The sequence below is a fragment of the Nycticebus coucang genome, chromosome 2 (assembly GCF_027406575.1).
Source record: "Nycticebus coucang isolate mNycCou1 chromosome 2, mNycCou1.pri, whole genome shotgun sequence".
In the NCBI taxonomy this organism is placed as follows: domain Eukaryota; kingdom Metazoa; phylum Chordata; class Mammalia; order Primates; family Lorisidae; genus Nycticebus; species Nycticebus coucang.
The window spans coordinates 10,233,889-10,257,303 of NC_069781.1; the positions used below are offsets into that span (position 1 = coordinate 10,233,889).

Below are 23,415 nucleotides of genomic sequence, written 5' to 3' on the forward strand. Positions count from 1 at the left end.
GAAATACCAGCAATTAAGTCACCTCGCCCCCCACAGGCAACAATTGGAAAAGAAAAATCAAACCTTCCTACAACCACACACCCAGAGCACCACTTGAATAGTCCTCAGGCGAATGGCTCAGTTCAAAAGGTCCAAATCAATTGTCTCAGTTAGCACCTGTCTCAGGTGGGAGAGTTCAAAAGGTCTCTGGCAAATGGATCACAAGGGTCTGGTGACAACTCAGATATGACTTGCTGCGGTGCTCTGTGAAGTTAGGAGGACCCACCCAGCAAATAGATTAGTCTGGGAAGGTTGATGCCTCCTTCCCCACCTTGCACCTCTGTCACACCCAGTCACTGATAGCCCCACAGGGCTGTGACCCAGTTGCTTCTAGTGAACAGATACTCCAGGGGTTTGCACCTGCCTGAATCACAAGGACATCTGTATCTGCTCAGCCAGGCTGCTGTGCTCTGCCTCTATCCAGCAGGGGGAGGTGAGGCCTGACAACCTTGATGGAGGCTGGGGGGGTGTTCACTCAGTTCCAGCCCTGCCCCTGATTGATGTTACTGACAGAACAGAACAGAACAACTTTGCGGGAATTTGTTTCAGTCCCTGCTAAATTCCCCTGCAGAAGAGAAGCTGTTTTGGGTTCCCAGAGCCTATGCCTCAGGCCCTGTCTTTGCTCCTGCAGGTTTGTATTTGCAGCCTGGTTAGCTGTCAGTTCTAGCCTCCTGCCTTCCTTTGTCTATAGGCTGACAATCCCGTGAGGGCCGGGTGCGTCTTAGGCTCAGCAAAGCGGTCCTCTGGGTCAGCCCTGCACTGGGAATTTCCTGGCTCTGCACGTGCATTTTCTAGTCCCCGCACTCCACCCAGCTGGTACCACCTCAGGCAAACCCTTTACTCATGGGGCCTGTGTTTCTGTCCCAGATCTGTTCCGAGGTGGTTGCCACCTAAGAAGATGCCTGGCCTCCTCTGGTTGCCTAGGGAGACTGGGGGTGTGGCTTCAGAATATCTGGGGGTGAGCCCTATTGTTGCCAAAAACAGCTGCTGCTCTGTGCCTCAGGGCACCACCGCTCCGGCGTGGTTCCCTCTCAGCCGACTGTCTTATCCTCACTCCCGTGCTGCAGAATCAGCACTGACCAGCTGCAGTCTAGGCCCTGTCCACACCCCTTGAGAAATCACCCAAGAATCTGGACTCCTGGGGGACAGGCCTCCAGACCTCAGAGTGAGAGTGGAGGGGACTGCTGGGAGCTCAGAGTTGCAGGTAGAGAATATATACAGTTTTATACAGGAGAACGCCATGTCACCCTAGTAGGGGAGGTAGGTCCAGTTTCTAGAGTGTCTCTTCCCAGGAGTTTAGTGGGAGGACCTTTGAACTCTGCTCGTTTGTTCATGAGGCACTCTGAGCCGTTCTCATGGGGGAGGGGGCTCCCGTACGCTTGGTGATGGATTTTGTACCTTTTGTTTGTATCCTTGGGGTTGCAGCTCGCCTCAGCGGGATTTATGTGCGTTCTTCAATCTTCTCTCTTGGTGCAGCTCTAATCCACCAGGTTACTTGCTAAATTTCTGTCCTTTAACTCTCCTTCTGGATGGGAGCCTCTATGGAAAGCTGGCTTCAGTCAGCCATCTTGTCTCCGCCCCCCACTTTACTATATTCTTATATATACATTTCATCTTAAAATATGATAATTCTCAAAGTATCATTATTAGGAGAGGAACAGATTTGCTGGCAAGTCTTGAAGTTTAACTAAGATACAAGCATGGGTGTTTCCATGTATATGACATAATTAAGCCCCACAGCTCCTACAGACGGGTTAAACAACTTGCACCTAGGCTTAGTACCCTCAAGCTAGAACTGAATTCAGCCCTTTTTACTTCAAGTCCCTGGCTGGCTCCTCTATGCTCTAGGACTCTGGGAATCCTCACTTCCGGGTGGAGTTGGCCAGAGGCTCCCCTGTCAGAATGTCAGCACCACCCAGTGCCCTGAGGCCCAGCCTGTCATTCATCCAGGACACTTCAGCCTTCCCAGTGAGCTGCCTTTTGAAAACTAGATTCATCTTTGCAAAAAGTAACCATGTATCTTCCCCAAGTCAGTGCTTTTGGTACCACTTCCTTATACAAGCAGGGAGATGTTTTTACTAAAAATACCCCGTAATATTTATTATTTTACATTTTAAAAAATAACCACCAGTACTAGAAAGAGGAACTTCTTGCTAATTCCAGAGAGGGGCTGAAGCTGAGTGCAGGAGGTTGGCCAGCTCAAAGCACAAGAGCAACACTGTCTTCTGGCCAGCTGGGGTGGGGTGGGGGATGCAAACACAGGGCAGAGCATCTGCTGTAGCACCTCAAGAAAAGACCTGGCCAGGGGGCAAGTGCTGGCGGCAAGCACTTTGGAGTAGAATGACCTGGATGCAAATCCTGCTTCCTCTGCTGATTAGGCATGTCACTTTGTCCTTCTGAATCTCAGTCTCCTTATGTATCACTTGAGGATAGATTAAAAACAGTGCCTATCAGGTCTTGGATAGTGCCCTGGTGAGCACTATTTTAATCTATTCCCAATCAACATTTCTATGAAATAAAATACTACAAAAAACTGTTATGCACAGTGCTAGGCCCACAACAAGCTATGAGTCTCCTTTAATCTTGGCCTCTTCATCTTAAAACAAAGAGACTGAAAACAAGCAATGCCTTTTTAGATCTGGTGGTTCCCTCTGTGTACATGTCGGGGGTGTTTTGTTTTTTGATGTGCGAATTCAAGGGGTATAAATATAGTTTTAAGTCAGAAGCTCCAAAAGAGAGGTCAGGGTATGTTAATATGTCTTGATAAAATACCCAGAGGGAAAAATGTGCCCTTAGTCACCAAATGAAGGCTCTGCTGAATGTTAGAATCTTGATGGGAGTCCGGCTGGTTTCCAACTCAACAATTTTAGGAAATTCCTGAGCTTGAAACTAAGCTAGTACATGTATAGTATAGGAATAGAGACCTATATGTGCACCTAGCCTCTACTCCTTGTTAGCTGTTAGCTCATGAGAAAGTTATTTAACTCCCCTGAACCTCAATTTTCTCCTCTGTACAATAGGGACAAGACTCACAATCTCCAAGTTTATGATGCGGGAACAATACAATCAAGCATGTAATGTCATGTGGTGTAGCCAACACAGGTTAAGCCCTACTTCTTGCTGGTCACAGTGCTGGACTTGGGGGAGCTGGTGACAGCTATGGGCCCTGATCTCCAGGGGAGGTGCCATGAATAGATCTGGGATCCATTCAGTGCCCATCATATCTAGCCCCTAAAATCAGCACAAAAGGTCTGACAAAGGATTTCTCTGGGAGAGAACATCTATCAAGGTCAAAATTTCCAGAGCATTGTGAGAATCTGTGGAGCCAACATCACAAAGTACCTCAAATCAGGAATGCAGTGAAAACTGGGCTGTCTGGGCCCTGTGGTAATATCCCGTCATGAGGCTCGGGGGTATACTAAGGTGGCACACGGAGCCTGTCTAGGGGGAAGGAGAGGCTCTCCTTTCAGCAGTAGTACTTCTTTTTTGCATCTTTAATCAGTTTATCAGGCAGATCTGTTGTTGGGAAACCAAGTTACTAGTGGGGCCCTGATGGAGATGAGCTCATGCAAAGACCCAGGGGCCTCTCCTGGCCCCTCAGATGATCCCGATGCCCTGCTTCTCCGTGGTCTCAGTCCAGCAAGGGCTCTGTGTGCCCAGGCTCCTGCACACCTCACCTGCCGTTTTTTCTTGCACTCAGCAGGCTAGCCTGGGGGGAGACCAATGATCTCATTATGGAGATAAGTTGAATGTAGGACAATTTACCTTCTTTTTTAAAAGTAAAGTCTCCCCAAATGTTGGTACTTGATCATTAGTAGATTCCTTGTGACTCATCTTACTGCTGAGTTCCCACATGAGGTGCTCCCAGCTGGCACTAAGCACCCAGCCGTGGATGCAGGGTAGGCAGGCAGAGCTGGGAGGAGGGGAACTAGGGCTTCTAGGGGAGGGCCCTGCCCATTCCTGGTTCCTAGTACTGGGACTAAACTGGGAGGATAAACCAAATGGTCTCTCTCCTGAGCAGTCTGCCTAGCCAATCAGGCTGCCCAGCCAAACAGGCTTCTTACTAAGCCTGTTCTGATAACTTGGGGCAGGTTCTGGTCCTGGAAGACAAAACCCCCTTCTGTGCTCTAGCCCAACAGATCTTTTGTTCCTGGGGACATTGCCACAGCAGCTTTTAAATCTTTCTTTTGGTAACCCCAGAGCCCGCTGCTCTTTCCTCCCTGTCTGGGTGGCCCAGCCCACAGCACACCCTTCCCCAGGGGATGAGGGAGCTGTGGCCACTTATCTGAAGCTGCACTCTCCAGCTTGTTCCCAGCCACAGCGGGACAGTCACAGGCTGGCACAGGAGGGCAGGCGGCTCCTGGCTTCTCACTTGGGCTTTGTCCTGTCTCTCTCAAGTCTGGCCAGCCCTGTGAGCATTCTGGTTAGGATGACACTGTGATGGGCCTACGAATGGTCCTATAGCTGCTGTTAAAGAGAAATGCTGCAGGGGTCGTTCTCTCAGAGGTCAATGACAGAATGAGCGCCTGGGCTCTGGGAGGCTGTTTCCAGCCCACCCCAGGAAGAGCCATGCATGTGCCAGCCCTCCTGTACAGCACATGTCCCAGGACTGATCAGGGAGGAAAAGACAAGGCCACCACCAACCGTCATGGCCGGGCTCTGGTGGAAACAAATCTTTAAAGATCATAAGAAGTGGGTATTTCTGTTTTCTCTCCGGAGAATGCCCCGGAGAATGAGAACATAACCAGCTCATTTTCTTTCTCAATGGATGAATAAGGGGCCATAAAATCATGAACTGCTAGAATTGCAAGGGGCCGCCTGGATCCCCTAGCACAGCCTTCCTGTCACAGCACCTGTTGGTGGCAGAGCTGGACAAGTCCCTGAACTTGTAACTTCTACGCTTTTGAGGTTCAGAGAGGTCAGGTGACTTAGCCAAGATTACAGAGCTAGGAAGTCACTCAGCCTCGGTGCAAACCCGAGTCTGTCTTCACACTCTGGGATTCTGCGCATCTCTATGGGGAGGATGGAGGGACAATGGTGTGAAGATCGTCCCAGGAATACCTGGCTTGGCCCCAGCTGCCAGGGACCCGACCTTCTTTCATTTTTTCCTAGCACCAGGTTCCAAACAGCCCTGGGAGCAGACATGGTAGATGTGGTATTAGAATGCTCCTAGTTCTAACAATACAAATCCCGCTGATGCCACGCTGCCCCTTCCCAGGCCTCACAGGAACTACCCGAGCTCGCCAACAGAAGACACAGTGTGCACCTGACTCCCAGCAAGCAGACCCACCAGAAGCTGCAGCAAATCTAATTTTTAATTTTGGTCAAATCTGGACATATCCTCTGGGGTCACTTCTTCTTTTTTTTTTTTTTTTTTTTCCGTAGAGACAGAGTCTCACTTTATGTCCCTCGGTAGAGTGCCGTGGCCTCACACAGCTCACAGCAACCTCCAACTCCTGGGATTAGGCGATTCTCCTGCCTCAGCCTCCCGAGTAGCTGGGACTACAGGCGCCCGCCACAACGCCCGGCTATTTTTTTTTTGTTGTTGCAGTTTGGCTGGGGCTGGGTTTGAACCCGCCACCCTCGGCATATGGGGCCGGCGCCCTACTCACTGAGCCACAGGCGCCGCCCAACTCTGGGGTCACTTCTATTCAGCATTTCAATGTATAGCCAAGTCTCAAGTCCTGACTGCTTTAAATATGAGCCCTAAATATGTAAATGTCAGTAGATACGATCTTCTCTGGCCATGTTAGGTGACCTCCACACTGCCACCTATCACTGTGCGGTAACGGTGCAGGCACGGAAACCACAGCTTTCTCACGACAGGTTGCCCACCGCCAGGAAGGCCTGGACAACATGAACAAGAGTGTTTTCCTAAGTGGAAAACTCTTCCCTCTGCATTTTATTTTATCCCATAAGGCAGGAACTATGTACATGAGATATAGTTCCTCAACAAATAGAGAATAAACCCTATGATGCCGTAGTGTCCATCCCTTCTGGAGGGCAAGCAGGTACTGAAGCAGGTGGAGGGTGGCAGCTATGTGCAGGTGGACCTGTGCCAGCAGAACAGCTTTCAGGCTTGAGTGCTGTAGAGAGCTGGAGAGCATGAGGTGTGGTGATAATGGTGAGTGAGGGTGACTGTAGTGACCCCTCAGCCTTCAAAGTCACAGAGGAAAGCCCACTCAGGTCATCTGCCTCTAGGAGGTGTGTTGCTTCCACTGAACTATACTTTCTTTTCTCTAAAATTTTTTGTTAAACAAAATAAGATTCCAAATTCATTACCAACTACGTAATCTGGTGTTATCTCAAAGAGCATTCTTTGCTAGCTTCCTCCTAAACAAAAGCCACTAAGGAAGACGGCCCACCTGGGCGAGGGTCCCTGCGGCCATCTCGCTTCTTACTTTGCCTTCTCTCCCTCCTCCTCTGGTACTTTGGGAGCTGACGCAAAAAGCCTTTTGAGGTGATGGAAAGCTCTCCCTCTACTCCTCAGGAAGTTTTCCCAGTAAGACATTTGGCTAAATTCACAAGCTGTTTACAGCCACAGGAGATAAACTATCAGCTTGTTACTGTTAAAAGTCTGGTGATCTGGCATCTTGCAGCCTGGAAATCCCAACAGTTTGGCACTTGGCAAACTGACAGAAATCTAGAAAATCCTGGAGCTCAGGCACTAATCATACAGATGGACTGTTGTGGGGAATTTATATGTAATATACCATACCCTGAGAAGCTGCAAAAAAAACCCCCAAAAACGATAAAGCATTATTAAATGAAGTCAGCCTCATACTACAAAATGTCTAAAACAAAGTTGGCTGGGTTTGTTGTCCCTGATGGTTAGTTCATGCTATGGTTTGAATGTCCTTTTCAAACCTTATGTTGAGATTGAATTGGGAGGTGGGGCCTTGAAGAGGTGATCAGGTCATGAGGGCAGAACGCTCATGAATGGAAGAATGCCATTATTGCAGGACTAAGTCGGTTATCACAGGAGAGGGCCTCTGATAAGAGGATGAAGTTTGGTCCTCATTTTGCTGTCTCTCTTGCTGACTGCCTGCCCTTCCGCCATGGGCTGACGCAACACAGAGGCCATCACCAGACGTCAGGGCCATGCTCTTGGACTTTTCAGCCTCTAGAACCATGAACCAAATTAACTTTTTTTCTTTATAAATTACCCATCCTATGGTACTCTGTTCTCAGAAAATGGACTATAATAGTTTGTAAAAGTAACAAAGTGTACGTCAGTGATTTCTATCTACAACCACCAAGGACACAGCGGTGGAGACCTATCTGTGGGAATAAGGAGACAGCGCCACCTACAGCTCCAGCTCTCCCTGGGATGAATCTGGATGAAGATTATGAAGCCTGATGGTCCTCATCCTGTATCTCAAGATGAGCTAATAGAGCTGCAGGGCCTGGAGTAAAATAGTTTTAAGAGATTTTTTTTTTTTAAAAAGGAATAAGTAATTTTTCTGAATAGATTTTTTTTTTTCTTGAGACAGAGCCTCAAGCTGTCACCCTGGGTAGAGTGCTGTGGCATCATAGCTCACAGCAACCTCCAACTCCTGGGCTCAAGTGATTCCCCTGCCTCTGCCTCCCAAGTAGCTGGGACTACAGGCACTTACCACAATGCCCAGCTATTTTTTGGTTGCAGCTGTCATTGTTTGGTGGGCCTGGGCTGGATTTGAACCTGCCAGCTCAGGTGTACGTGGCTGGCACCTTAGCTGCTTGAGCCACAGGTGCTGAGCCATGAATAGATTTTTTTGAAGACAACAATTTACGTTAAAATTACTATACATACAAAGAAATACTGTACTAAGAAAGGATAATTTAAATGACACAATAGCTTTTAAATTTCTAAATGTTGGGGCGGCACCTGTAGCTCAGTCGGTAAGGCGCCAGCCCCATATACCGAGGGTGGCGGGTTCAAACCCGGCCCCGGCCAAACTGCAACAAAAAAATAGCCGGGTGTTGTGGTGGGCGCCTGTAGTCCTAGCTACTTGGGAGGCTGAGGCAAGAGAATCGCTTAAGCCCAGGAGTTGGAGGTTGCTGTGAGCTGTGTGATGCCATGGCACTCTACCAAGGGCCATAAAGTGAAACTCGGTCTCTAAAAAAAAAAAAAAATAAATAAATAAATAAATAAATAAATAAATTTCTAAATGTTGAAGTTAAGTATCTTAGTATGTCTAACATAAGGTTCAAAAGAACAAAATGTACCCATTTGGCCCTATCCCAGACATAGTGTGCAGACCCCGCCTGGCCAGACACACCCACAAAACAGGTTTCCTTTGCCAGGCTTTATTCTGAATGCAGATTGTCTGCTGTGGGGTACCTGTTTTTAGAGGGATTCATTTTTATTGGTTCTCAAGCTGAAAGGCACAGAATGGAGCAAAGGGAATGCAGCTCACAGCGGTGAGAAGGTACAGGAGGGAGAGAAGCACGCGGGGCACTGAGGGGTGCGGAGCAAGCCTGCAACTGAGAGACCGACACACACTTGCTGCCTCCAAGAGGACTGCTCCAAAGGAGCCCATAGTCTAATGGGGAGACGCACCCCCAACGCCCCTAACATGATGTGAAAATATACACATACGGTTGGATAATCAAGTTTGTGAATTTATCCTAGAAAAAGTGCTGCATACCTCATTGCCAAGTATAAGTGCAGTCACCTTCAAGGTACTACCCTTGCAAAGCTGTGAACTACAGTCACCTTTGAAGTACTCCCCTTTATTGTGTGTGTGTGTGTGTGTGTGTGTGTGTGTGTGTGTATACATAGCATTTCTGGAACCCTGAACAGGATTAAGTAGCTCTTCTGGGTAGCGAGTTTCCCTGGAGGAGGCGATGAGGAGGCCTGAGGCCCTTGCAGATATGCTGTTGGGGCCACCGTTGGTAGTCAAGAAATCACAAAGACCAGGCTTGGCGCCAGATAAAAGTCCTGCTTTCAGTAAAATGACATGATACCAGAAATTACATGCCCACTGACTTGTCACTGAGTCCCAGTAAAATTATACAAAAGAATATAAAAGGGGGTTTGTGAGCATGTAAAGGATTAAAAGGTAATCAATAAAAACCAACAAAGGCTCCTTAAAATGCCATCAGTGAAGTTGATCCCCTTCCTTGGAAAGGGTCAGTAGATTGGTCCGACACAGTGGTACCACCTGTTCAGTGTCTGTGGACAGTAGATTTGCCCGACACAGCGGTACCACCTGTTCAGTGTCTGTGGACGGTAGATTGGCCCGACACAGCGGTACCACCTGTTCAGTGTCTGTGGACAGTAGATTGGCCCGACACAGCGGTACCACCTGTTCAGTGTCTGTGGGCTGCAATCAGGGCTCCAATAAGTTCTCCCATCATGTGTCGACAGAATGGCACCACCAGTCTCTGAGCTGAGAGGCCTCGTCACTCTCGGTGTACCTGGGAAGCCTTGGTGCACTGCCCACCTCTACATCCAGAGACCTCCCTCACCCAGGCAGCCTTGGGTGCCTGACCACTGCCCCCAGGGAGCCCCAGGGCTTTGCTCCCATCAGTGCCAGGGAGCCACAGCGAGTCGCTTACTTCAGCATACAGCGAGAGCACCACAGCTCCTTCTAGCCCAATGTCTTTAAAAAGCCCATTTCTCCTCCTGCCCAGCTGCCCTGATGGAATCTAAGAGTGGGCACAGTGACTGGAAAGCATTCCTTGGAAAGCAACAGTACAAACAGGAGAAACAGGACTCTTTTAAGCCTTCATGGCCCTAAGAGCCCTAAGATGGAGGCCTCCAGCTGTAGCAAAGGCATTCAAGTATACCCACCTCACACATCTCATATAATTTTTACTGTAACAATTTTGAAAGGATTTAATAATTTTGCCCTTCAAATTATTTGGCTAAGAGTGACTCAATTAATTTATGGTTGGCTCTGACTTCTCGGCAAACATCAGGCATGTTCAGGATTTCTTGGAAGTGAAAAAAATCTAACCAAATTATTTTCAAAAGTAATACCATTTTCATGAAGACGAAATTAACAATAAACTTGACAAGATGTTAGACTTTGCAGAAATTTAAATACATACTAATAAATTTTGATTTTGCAGTTTTCTTTTGATATTTTACAGCCAATAAGTTTTTTTTTAGGCCTTATACATTTCATAAACTCCTGAAAAGCTCACTGGTCTCAGGCTGTGCCCATCACCTGAGGACGAAAGCGGCTGAAAGCAGGCACGAAAGGACAAACATGTCAGCTCTGAAGTTCTGCAGGAAATGAATGCCTTTGGGAGCATACAAGCTATTCCTGTGTTTAAGTTATTGTTTAGTCCTCTGGTCTGCTTGAAAGCAGTGATTGACGTAGAATATCTATACTATATTTCCAGGACCAAAACATTACTTTGCCAGGCCTTCTGGATAAACAAAACTTGGGCACCACATGTAACTGCTCTTCACTGCTGCCCCTCACGTCCCAATGCCCACTCCCACCCCCGTCTGTCCTCCTGCCCTCTTGGGATGCCCAAGGAGTCCTGATGCTGGCTACGGTGGGACTCACACCTATGTAGTCCACGTGCCCTGGCTGTATTCATTTGGGTAGGAAATTTCAGATCCAATTTCAACAAATAGTCATTTCTCCTGTTAGAAAAATGTTTTAGGGAGTGGCAAAAAGACTTTTTGGAGACAGACCATCAGCAAGAATAATTGAAAACAGCATACAGTTCTCATGTAAAAGCACAACGCGTCTTAGTGGTATCACAGAAGGCTCTCCCCAGCACCCACGTACAGACTGAAACATTCCCAGGACCAGCTCCCCAGAATGTTTCCCAAGGCCAGAGGGCCCTCTATGTGGTCCAAGGTGGTCAGGTCCTGACACTTGGACCTGGGCTTAGCAGGTGACGAGGCCTGTCTGGCCACCAGCCAGCCACGTGGTCTAGTCTGGCTCAGGGCCAGGAAGGACTCTGCTGCTCTCCCCATGGCACAGCCAGCGGAGAAGAGGCAGCCCCTCTACCACCCCTCCCCAGGGGCTCCACTTCTTAGTTCCCAGACTCAAGGTCTGATAACCTCGGGGCCACATTTTCCTCGTGGGAGGGGTCATTGCGCTTAAAGCTCAGGCGGTTTGTGAGCTCATTTCTTTACTGGGACCTGGGTAGAGACTGATGCTTAGGGCTGGCCTCGTGGCCAGCTCCAGCTCAGCTTCACCAGAACAGCCCTCTGCTGTGGGCAACGAGCACCAGCTCAGCAGCCAATGAAGCGGATGCTGTTTCCTGGGAGGCTGTGCTCCTGTCAAGAACGGTGGAGAGCAGGAAGGGAGCACCGAGGGGATTAAACACCCAGACCTGCTCACCTCCAGCACCTACCAGGGCTCAGCCCTGGGGCTCGGGGCCGTGTTCCTGTTTGCCCACACCCCCTCCCCAGGCTTGCTGTGCCAGGGCTTGTGTTCCTCCCCTGCCCCACACTGCTTCTCCAGGGAACCATGCAGACTCAACTGGGCCATGAGGCTGCACTTCCTCCACGTGGAACATTTGGCTACTGCTTTGCTGAGAGTGTAAATGTGGGCTTTATAGAGATGAGGTTGTGGCGCTCCCTCCACTCCAAGCCAGGTGTTGCCGAGTTAGTGTTGGACTGGTATTCCGGACAGAGCTGCCCTCTCAGAAGGGAAGCCAAGTCAAATACCACTGGGACACTTCACACTGTGCCAAAGGGAACACTCTGCCCACTGCACACTGAAAATTCAGTTTTGAGGACAAAAAAGATTTCCATTCTTTATTTCAAGATATCTTTGTGGCTCTCTCCACTAAAATTCTGACTTTTAAAATGTGCCTTGTTGGGTGGGGCCTGTGGCTCAGTGGGTAGGGCACCAGCTCCATACACCGAGGGTGGCGGGTTCAAACCCAGCCCCGGCCAAACTGCAACAAAATATAGCTGGGTGTTGTTGTGGGTGCCTGTAGTCCCAGCTACTCAGGAGGCTGAGGCAAGAGAATCGCCTAAGCCCAGGAGTTGGAGGTTGCTGTGAGTTGTGACACCACAGCACTCTACCGAGGGCGATAGAGTGAAACTCTGTCTCTACAAAAATAAATAAATAAATAAATATATGCCTTGTGGAAAATATCTATTAGTAAATAATCTTACTTTTGTTCTTAGAAATTGAAAAACAAATACAGTAGCATGAGGGTGTGGGGAAGGGGGGCAAACAACATCAAAAATGTCAATGTTCATCTAGCAAAGGAAAAAAGATGGGCAAATCTTCACTGCGTACCCACCCTGTTGGCCTCCATGCCAGGCGCTCTTGTGTTCTTGAGATCCTCAGGACAGCCAGGGTCCCATTTTACAGAAGAAATTGGGGCTTAGTGAGGAACTTGCCTAGTCACATGGTGAGTGGGTGAAGCCACCAAGCCTGGTGCCATGGGCTCCTTACTCTGAGCGTGAAGTCCTTCCCCAGCCCCCCAGTTCTACCACAGACGCCTTGGTACCCTTCGCAATGGCATTATTCGTAGGTGACAGTTACAGATTCATCACTACATGATTTAGATGGGAGAGTTGCAGATTTCTCCTCAAAGCAGTCATGTTTTGGCTCAGCCTTTCTAATGGAGATACATGGCAATTTTACTGCTGCCAAAGTTTCAGTGTTAACTATTTTCCTGACTAATTTTCATTCGTCCTTTATGTTTTTGACCTTTGCCCTTCGTGCTTTTAATGTATGAAAAGGGAATGTAGGGCGGCGCCTGTGGCTCAGTGAGTAGGGCGCCGGCCCCATATGCCGAGGGTGGTGGGTTCAAACCCAGCCCCCGGCCAAACTGCAACAAAAAAATAGCCGGGCGTTGTGGCGGGTGCCTGTAGTCCCAGCTGCTTGGGAGGCTGAAGCAAGAGAATCGCGTAAGCCCGAGAGTTAGAGGTTGCTGTGAGCCGTGTGACGCCACGGCACTCTACCCGAGGGCGGTACAGTGAGACTCTGTCTCTACGGAAAAAAAAAAAAAAAAAAAAAAAAAAAAGGGAATGTATTTGAATGCAGGAGATTTTGTAGAACTCGCCTAGAGCTGAGGGAAACTGTGTTTGGATGGATGGTTCCTGGGAGCCAGAAGGTCCTGAGTGTCACGTGAAGTACAGAGACATAAATTTCTTTTAACAGAATAAAATACGAAACACTTGTACGCTATTTTATGCCTACTCTATGATTCTAGGAAGCCCTAAAGAATTACCAGATTTGTCTCAGAAGAAAAAAAGGGAAATTACTAGATCATAGAATATACTTAAAATACTAAAATAGTTGAAAATGGCTGAAAGACAGCAAAAGGTATACATACAAGCAAAAAAGTCACAGATAAAGATTTAAAAGGTTTAACAATTTTACAAAGAAGAACTGTAAATTTTTATTTTTTTAACCTGGCTGACGGGCAAAGATTAAAATTAGTTCCAGGGATTCAGATAAGTTAGCCTGGGTCCCCTGCCCCTAAGTTCACTCTGGCTGGGGAGAAAGAAGAGTGTGTTAGAGTGTGGGCTCTGGACACCCAGAACCCCTGAGGGTTTATACCTGTCATGCCCCGTACCAGCCTTGGGGTGTCCTTTCATGTCCCTGCGGTCTGGTTTCTTCACATGTAACATAGGGAGATGACGCCCCACAGTGTAGGAAGGTCAGGATCAGGGCCTGGCACGTAGGAAATGCTCAGGACACAATGGCTACGATTTCCCTGTTACTCTTTTAGTCAGGACTCTCCTAGAACTGGGAGTTCATAACCTGAACTTTGGAGGTTCACTTACCTTCTGAGATTGTATACAAAATTGTGTGAGTCTATGCATTTTTCTAGAGAAGGTAGCTATCCCCAAATTATTAAAGGAACCTGTGGCCCCAAACATTTTCAAACACTTGCCTTTTAAAAAGACTCCTTTGTGGAAATGCCAAAGGTAAAGCTGAAACCATCAACGGCACCCACAAAAGCAGCTGGGGCCACCCTTCTCCCTAGGAGGGAGCAGCGCTTTCTTCAAAGATGGGGCACCTCTGCCCGAGGAGGTCTGTGGCTTGCTCTCAGTGAACATTATTCCGCAGGCTTCTGCTAGACTTTCATCCCCAGCATTCCCATTAAATAGCCTCTCCTGAGCTGCTGCTGCCTTAGTAAAGAGCCGGGAGGCCACCCACGCCCACTGTGGCGTGCTCCAGCTGACAAGGACAGACTCCTATTCTCTGCCTCGGTCCCTGGGGCTTGGGCTGAACACAATCAAAACCTGTTTCTTCTTTGTGAATGCTCTTTCGGGAAGTCTGACCTCCCCTTCCCCAGAATGGATACTGAGGGGGGCCAAAGACAGGAAGTTGTACCAGGCAAAGGAAGCAGCTGCTATGTTACATCTGCCGCCCAGCGTAGGGGCCTGGGGTTCTGCCCCCTCCCTCCTATGGGGAGAGGAGCTTCTCCCTGGAAGGAAAGTGAAGTCCCCCAGGTTGACTGTCAGCATTAAACCAACCTTTTTCCCGGCACTGTGTCAGGCACTGGGCACCAAGGAATGAGCAAGATAGTCCCTGCTCCACCAGCTTCCAGAAGGTGCTCAGACACAGTGCCAAGGCCTCGGGAAAGCCTACCTGAGATGTCTGGAAAAGACCAAAACCCCACATCTTTCAAATCTGATCACCACCTGTGAACTAGTTGAGCCTAGTCACTAGCTAGGAAGGAACCTGAGACAGGACAAGCTGACCACACCCCCAGAAGGAGAAAGGACTGGACTCCCCGGACTTCCGAGTTGAGAGGAGGTGTGAGAGAAGCCCTTCCCTGCTGGGGGCACCAGCACTTTCTCTATAGGGGCTGGGACACAAATTAATAAAATGAGATGGAATTTTCTTAGCACTTTTATTCTTAGCCATTCTTAATCTGGGGAACATTTTGAAGAGACTGAAGCAAAATATGGTGATTTTTTTTTTTTTAAATATGTATTTGAATGGCTGAGGCTTGAAAACCTGAAGATTCTTCAGATCAAAATGATAGGTCTCACCTTGTCCAAACCTTGGTGATTCACGCACCTTCTTGCTGATGTGACTAACACCAGAACACAGGAAACTGCTAAGGGAGGTGGGGAACACCCATACACCCATTCCTCAGTGAGCTTCCTTTGGAAAAAACAGATCAAAAGGGAACCTGGTCCCCTCTGCCCACCCCCCCGCAAAAAAAAGATGATTGGAGACCAGTGTATGAATCTCAGAAATATCCTGAAGTCTTGGGCTATATGACCAAATTCTGGGTACAACTTGAGGCCATGGCTCTATGGAATTTCATTTACTAAAAACTGCAGATGGAGGCTTGGTGCCATGGCTCACACCTGTAATCCTAGCACTCTGGGAAGCTGGGGTGAGTGGATTCCTTGAGCTCAGGAGTTCGAGACCAGCCTGAGCAAGAGGGAAACCCCATCTTTACTAAAAATAGAGATGTTGTGGTGGGCCAAGGCATTATGGTGGGCACCTATAGTCCAGCTGTTCCAGAGGTTGAGTCAAGAAAATTGCTCAAGCCCAAGAGTTTGAGGTTGCTGAAAGCTATGATGCCACACGATTTTACCCAGGATGACAGAATGGGACTCTGTCTCAAACAAACAAAACATTACGAAGCGTGAAAAGGCAACCGTGGAGTCAGAATTGAGGTGTGCCCATGCAGCTTGGCCCTGGCACTCAGGAAGAGCAGTCTGGTGGAGCAGTCTCCCTGCCGGAGCAAAGCCTTCAGTCTGGGGTTGCCACAGTTAGTGGGCATACATCTTTCTTTGCCAGTAAAACTAACTTTAAAACAATCACCCCAGGAACTTCCACCTAAATGATCTTAGTAATTCTGACAACACCAAATGAGAAAAATATGATCTCCTTTTTACAAATGAGGGAAACTGAGGGCTGGAGAAATGAGTAGGCTTGCCTAAAGTCACACTGAGGGAGTGAGGGGACAGAGTGACCTCGGACTCTAGGCATGCTGACACCCTAGTCCTAGGCTCTGGTTTTTATATTATTTGTCAAACTTGCAAAACAAAAATTGGTCTCCTCAAATTGCAGGTCTGTGGCTCCCAGCCAAAGCCTTGCTGGAGGTCGACCCTGTTTATGGTATAGCCTTGTGAAAGGCAGGCCTGTGATGTGTGCACATCTGTGTCCCCAGGCCCATGGAGAGACTGCCTGCAGGCCCTGGAGGATGGTCATGACACCAGCTCCATCTACCTGGTAAAGCCAGAGAACACCAACCGCCTCATGCAGGTGTGGTGTGACCAGAGGCACGACCCCGGGGGCTGGACTGTCATCCAGAGACGGCTGGATGGTTCTGTCAACTTCTTTAGGAACTGGGAGACATACAAGGTGAGACCTGCAAGACCTGTCTGTGCCACCCACGAGGTGACTGGCCCACCCTGAGAGAGGCCTGAGCAGTCAGGGAAAGAGCCACTCAGAGGGAAGTGCCTGAGGACCAGGGCAGGGCCTATGTGATCCTAGACAGCAAATATTCCAGGGGCAAGAAAGACGCGAAGAGTGTCACTTGGCAAACCCACCCAGGGCTAGGACCAGCTCCTCCTCTGCCTGTAGTTAGCAACTGCGGCAGGACAAGAGCTGGGAGTACAGACCACTAATGTCCCGCAGACTGGGTCTGTGAGAATCCAGAGATGCTGGTGTGGGGAGCCTCTACCCCAGGTTGGGGTTGCCATGGGGGAAGATTGCTCTCAAAGACCAGAAGGGGCAAGTGCTGAGGCTCCGAGGCCCTGAGAAGATCCCCAGAAGATCTATGCAGGGGACTGTGCCAATACTCAGGTCCTGATTCCAGGGCTCATTCCCCAGGCTCCCAGTTCCAGGGGAACTGAAGTGCTTATCCTGACAGTGGGAGAGGGTGCGAGGGCTCAGCCATGCACAGCTCTCCCTCCTCTGAACAAAGAGGTGGCAGTGACAGCGGCTCCATTTACTGGCTCCAGCCCTGGACCAGGCACTATGCTCTGTGCTTGGACACATTACCTCAGTTAATCTCACGCCAACCCTATGAGGAATGCACTGTCATCGATCCAGCTTACAGGTGACTTGCAAGGCTAGGAGATGACAAAGTAGTGACTGCATCTCAGGCCTCTGACACTAAAACCCACACACTGCCCTCAGCAACGACAGCATGCACACGTGGCTGTCATGCCTCTTTCCAGTCACCTCCTGTCCCCAACCCAACCTTCTGACAGGTCCATGTCTCTGCTTCCTCCTCCTCCTCTCCCTCCTAACTGATGGCTTCCTGAAGACTCAGGCCTTGACTCTCCCCTCACTCTGGCAGAAGCAGTGCGGTGGCGTGACTGAGTCTGGGTTCTCTGTTTAAATCCGGGCTCACCATCAGGCGCCTTGTAACCCTGGGCCTCTCTGGGCCTCGGGGCACCCATGCTGACTAGCTCTTAGAGTTGGCTTGAGGGTTAATAACACAACCTATGTTAAGGTTCTTATAATGGTGCCAGCACATTGCAAGTGCTCACTAAATACTAGCTATTATTATTGATGAGTCTTCCATTTTTAAGGCTTTAGTGGCCCTCCCTGGGCTGGAAGCCCCATGCTACAGGTAAAGAACAGTAATAATAAAACCATTGGATTTCAGACCTAGAAGGGAGCCCAGGTGGATGGGACAAATCTGTCACAACTCATGGCTGTCTGGTGCGTTAGAGCTTGCACATGACCCCCATGCACAGCCCATCCCCAGACGAGGAGGATGAAGCTTGGGGAAGGTAAGGGATTTGTCTAAGGAATGCCTGTGACATGCCTACCGTATGCCGGGCTCCCAGTTCCTCACAGCACACATGCTCCTGCAGCAACCCTCACTTGAGAGTGAGGAATGGGGCTCTCTGCACATCTTTGAACCACACGTGACTGAGGCTCAGAGAGAAGAAGTCACTTATCAAGGCATACAACTAGGCGCAGGGGGCGAACCAGCCTGCCCTTGGGCTCTCTCGTTTCATAGGCCCCTCTACCCAGGGCTGGGTGTCCAGAAGCCACACTAACTAACATTCTCTCGGGCTTTCCCCAGCAAGGGTTCGGGAACATTGACGGTGAGTACTGGCTGGGCCTTGAGAACATTTACTGGCTGACGAACCAAGGCAACTACAAACTGCTGGTGACCATGGAGGACTGGTCTGGCCGCAAGGTCTTTGCAGAATACGCCAGCTTCCGCCTGGAGCCTGAGAGCGAGTACTACAAGCTGCGGCTGGGGCGCTACCATGGCAACGCAGGTGACTCCTTCACCTGGCACAACGGCAAGCAGTTCACCACACTGGACAGAGACCACGATGTCTACACAGGTGGGGACGGGGGAGGCACGCCCAGCTCCGGGCGGGACCCTGACTTGGGGCTGAGAAGGGAAGGTGCAGGGTGCTGGGCATCTGGGCCAAGACGCCTGAAACTGTGCCCGCTCCTCAGGCCCCTCCCTCTGCCCATAGAGCACCTTCGCAAAGCTGAATCAGGGTGGCACTTGCAGAAGAAAAAGAAAAGAGGGGTACGAGGGCCACCCTGGGCCAAGGAAGTCACACATGTGCCCGGCTGTGGCCTAGCCACCTCTGGTTTGAGGCACCCAGCATGGCCTTACCCATCTCCACTGGCTCTGGGCCACACACCCTGGGCACCAACACTAGCCCCAACACCAGCCCCATCTCCCACCCAGTCATGTGTCCTTGGGCATGCTGCTTTGTCACCCTGGCCTCAGTTCTGCATCTGGCAGTAAGGACAGTGATGCTTGCAGAGTAGGGAGAGGGCTGGAGAGAAGCACTGCAGGTGCTGGTCAGACCCGGAAATCAGTGAGGGCTTCTGGTATCGGCAGCAATGTCAGCGCAGTGCTGTGAGGAAGCCAGTAAGAGTGATGAAGTGATCAAAGATCACAGGCTTCAAGCCTAGGTCTTTACTATACTAAGAAGTCTTTATTAAATACAAAACAAGGACGAGAACAGAAAGTTATAAGCAACACAGATACGGTCCAGCCCTGAGACCAGACATCAGACTCCCCCACATTTGGTGCCTCCCAAAGCCCCATACCCAATTTCTCAAGATGAGGGCCACCATCTGACTGCCAAAACTGCCTCCTGCCCCAGCTTCTCATGTCACTGTGGTCGAAAGGCCACTCCCTCCCCATTAAAGAGTGAGCTCTGAGGACTGTCCCAGAAATGGCCTGTACTCCAGGCCAGCCCTGAAGTATGCATACTGACTGAGGTGGGGGCATCTTCACTCCAGGTTTTCCCAGTGACCACACTCTGGCAGGTAGTTCTCCCAACACGGAGGGATGGGAGGACTATGACCCACCTACCCCTACACCACACAGACACTCTGTCCAGCCACAGACATAGAAATGACAAGCTTGAAAGTTCCCCCAGAGATGGAACAGGCCCTTGCTCGGAAGCAGCTGGTCTCCTAGGCCAGGGCTGCTGAGGCTTCCAGAAAAGCAAGGCAGGAGGATGACCCCCCAGAGCTAGTCGGACACTGGAACACAGGGACTGCTACAGCAGTTCTTGAGGGCCCTGCCAGGGATCAGGGAAAAGAGATCCCATGATCCCAAACTGTCAGGTCTGTCCAGCAGCAAGATCAGGGGATGGTGAGGAAATGAGTTCCTAGTTCCTGGAGGCACGTGGGGCAAGCTCAGGAGGGGCTTCTGCTGGCAATCAGGAGGCTGACAATGGCGTGCTGGGGGCTCTCCTTGCCCTACAAATCCAGCACTGTCACCTGGTCCCTATGGCCTCAAGTCACAGCCCAGGAAGAGTCCCAGAAAAATCCCTGTGCTGCCAGGGCTGTATCTCCCTCTCGCCTTCTGCCGCAGACGGCCTACAGCCATCTCACCTCAACTTACGGCCTCAGCCGCCCAGACCCCTGCGCCCTCCTACCTCCCTGAAGAGGGGCCCTCCCCAGGCCCAGGGCCAAGTCAGGAAACGGGGACCCCTCAGCTGGGAGCAGCTGCCCCCTGGGTAGTGCCGTGCCCTGCCTGCCACATGCGCCTTGCCCATACATTTTACTGTTGTTCCAGCTGCCTGTCCACGGCAGCAAAATTCACGATATGATAATGCCAAGAGTTTTATGGAAAATCTTTCTTTTGTGAATAATACAAAAAATTTGGATAGAATACAGGCTGGGGAGGAATGGAGGAGCATTTCTTCTTAAACATTTTCTTTGTTCTTCTATAAAGACTCTCTTGAGCCAACAGTTTTGACTCATAACAATTCCAAAAAAAGAAAAAAGAAAAAACCCTTCCTCCCTCTCATGCCCATCTCAGGCCTTTTCCCCTTCAGAATCTGGGTGCAGAGTCCTGCACCCCAGCCCCAGGTAACATCTGACACACCCTACCTGAATTCTCACAGGCATCCTAGGTGGTGGGTGTCATTTTTATCCTCACTTTACAGATGAGGATACAGTGTCTGGGAGAAGTGAAGTTGCTTGTCTGAGGTCACATAGCTTGACAGTCACAAAGCTGAGCCTCAAAGGCAGGCCTGAAGCCCAGCCTTCTGCCACCATCTAGCTTCTTGCTCCAAATGCCTCCCAAAGAGGGTACTGCTAAAGTCCCCAAGCAAACGTGGCTTAAATCATCTCCCTAGACCTTATCACTGCCTCTTCTTCCGCAGGAAACTGTGCCCACTACCAGAAGGGAGGCTGGTGGTATAACGCCTGTGCCCACTCCAACCTCAATGGCGTCTGGTACCGCGGGGGCCATTACCGGAGCCGCTACCAGGATGGGGTCTATTGGGCTGAGTTCCGAGGAGGTTCCTATTCGCTCAAGAAAGTGGTGATGATGATCCGGCCGAACCCTAACACCTTCCATTAAGCCAGCCCTCGCCTGACCTCTCATGGCCAGTGCCAGGCGCCCACCCTGGCCGCACTGGCCCCAGTACAAAGAGCAACACCTCACCAGTTCATCTTGGGGCTGAGAGGACTGGGACGCTGGATTCTGTTTCCCCCAGTCGCTGCAGCAGATAACGGAACAGAACTGATACAGTGTTCTCTGAGAGCTACCCTGGCCATATAGAGAACACACCCACAGTTTTGCATCTCCTACCTTTCTTCATCCCAGACAGCCCCTCATGTTTCCAGGACAGGACTGCAGACAACCCTTTCTTTAAATAAATTAAGTCCCTACAATAAAAACACAACTGCAAAATACCTTTATACTATACATGTGTATGAGCCTCCCTTGTGCACTTAACGTGTATACACATATATATGCATTTAGACACATGCTACATGTATGTGATATAGCTAGATACATATATATGTTTGCCTTATATACTGAAGCACACATATATTCAATTCTCAGATGTAGAAGCTGTTACCAACAGCTCTGCTCTTAGGAAAAGAGCTTTTCATTACTGTTGTGTTACCTGAGCCCAAGGGCAGATCACAGACTGTATAGTCTTGACTCAATAATCCTTGGCATCTGCGTGCCTGGATTCTTCCAGGAATTTCTACAACGCTAATCTCTCACAGAGGGGTTCCTGGCTTCCTCTCTAAGGAAGGTACCCCTTTGGGCACCTAATCAAATTTCAAAGTCCCCCTCCCTTTGCACTTTTATACTTTTCCCTGTTCTCAGGACTTTTCTCCATCTACCCACCCACTCACTCATTCGTTCAATACCATTTATTCAGTGCCCTCTGGGGACAGTCCCGGGCTGCTCAAAGTAGTTCAAGGGCCCTTCTGTTCTGCCATACTCCTTGTCTACCTGCTCTTCTTCTTTTTTTGTCACACAGCCCTTTCTCTCCAGGCAACATTCCTCAGCCTCTGATAGGAAACAGTCTGAGCTTTGGGTTTCTGGTCAGGAAAGGGGAGGCCAGACCCAGAGCTACATCGGCCATTTAGACAACACACCCACAGTTTGGTATCTTCCATTCCTACTTTAGCCTTCATGTCATATTAACTTTCTCACAAATAATAACCTACCTTGCCAGGAGATATTCAATTAAAGAGAAGTCACCAGATTGTCAGGGCCCCCGAATGGCTACAGACCAGAGGTCCCATGCTCTCAGGCCAGCTCGAGCCCGCATCTCACCCCTATACTGTACTTTCCTGGAGAACAGGTGCCACAGAAAGGAGAACTGGCCACGGCTCATGAGTTACTGAATAATCTGGGGTCCCCGGACCCCTTAGTTGGTACGTTGCAACATGGTGGCTTTCTGAGTCCTGTCAGCCACTAAGTATCAGCCTCGGTACTCCCAAGACTATTGCCAAGGAGACGGTTAGGGATGAGTCAAGAAGGAGAGACCCTCCCCATGGGCATGTGGGCACATGGGCCAGGACGTGCGAGATGGTGGACGTTTGGTACTGTCCATGTCTGGGTGCGTACCTATTACCTCAGCATTTCTCACAAAGTGTACCATGTAGCATGTTTTATGTATATAAAAGGGAGGGATTTTTAAAAATATATTCTCAGATTATCTTTGTAATGATACAAAATCTGCAATAAAAGCCATCAGCGCTATCTGGATATATCTATACTGTGCGTTATTGTTTCAGAATGCCTTCCTAGGGCATGTCAGAGCCTCTTTAGGTAAAACAGGGAGAGACTTCAGCACCAGGGTACACACCAAAATCATTTAAATCACATTTTCCCTATCTTCAGTTTCTACCTGAACCCCTGGGAGTCCCGCCACAGCGCTGCAGGCCTCTGAGCCCCATGTCCTCACATGCACCTGCACCCTGGAGTCTCCACTGGCTCTCCTGGAAGCACCTCAAGGTGCTACAGTTAACACCTGAAAACCCCTTTCTTCCAGGTCTGGTCCCATTTTACCAAACCATTGCTCAGGTTGAAACAAGGACATCTTCCCCTGGCCAAAGCCAATCTATGTCTCCACACCAAGCCACCATGCCTGCCGCAGCAGACTTTCCGACCATTGATTGCCACAGGCCCTGACCAGGAGCCTCCACCTCCCACATTCCAGTCCAACTCCCATACTCGCCACCAGAGCCATCTCCTTATAGAACAATCTGAGGGTTGGAAGGTGATTCCAGGCATAACGAGAAACCCAAAAACCACAAAGGAAAAGGCTAAGAGATAAGACTTTTTCAAACTCCCAATTTTCTGCCTTCTAAGACTTTCTGTGTGTTTGCTATACCAAACAATTTTTCACACTGAGAAAGAGTCAAACACTGTGATAGAAAATTTGGCAAAGCACATGAACACAATGGAAGACTCACAAATGGCCAGTAAACAAGAAAAGATGTCAATCTCAGTAATAACCAGAGAGGTTATGTGAAATGAGCCATCACATGTTGCCTCTCAGACTGGAGAAGATGAAAAAAAGGTCAATCTCTATGTTGACAAGGGAACAGGGAAATAGGCATTCTGGATGGATAGACTATGGATAGAAGTATAAATCAACTCACCATTTAAAAAGAGCAATTTGGTGATATATATGTATAGAGAGAGAGTTCATATATATGAACTCTAAATGTACTTATATTTTGGCCCCAGAATCCCTCTTCCTAATGACCAAGCAATACGGTC

The 23,415-nt window shown here is 49.4% G+C and overlaps 2 protein-coding genes across 24 annotated transcripts in view; one reads left to right on the forward strand and one right to left on the reverse strand.

Moving 5' to 3' along the window:
* The window catches only part of ANGPTL2 (angiopoietin like 2), a 41,887-nt gene extending 19,484 nt beyond the window's left edge, over positions 1-22,403 (forward strand). For both annotated transcript variants that reach the window (XM_053562252.1, XM_053562242.1), the window contains exons 3-5: positions 16,099-16,292; positions 17,974-18,244; positions 20,543-22,403. In XM_053562252.1, coding sequence (XP_053418227.1) covers positions 16,099-16,292; positions 17,974-18,244; positions 20,543-20,742 — 665 coding nt within the window. In that variant the 3' untranslated portion in view covers positions 20,743-22,403. The remainder of the gene's footprint in view (positions 1-16,098; positions 16,293-17,973; positions 18,245-20,542) is intronic.
* Positions 1-23,415, reverse strand: part of RALGPS1 (Ral GEF with PH domain and SH3 binding motif 1) — a 300,534-nt gene that overhangs the window by 117,040 nt on the left and 160,079 nt on the right. The window lies entirely within an intron of this gene.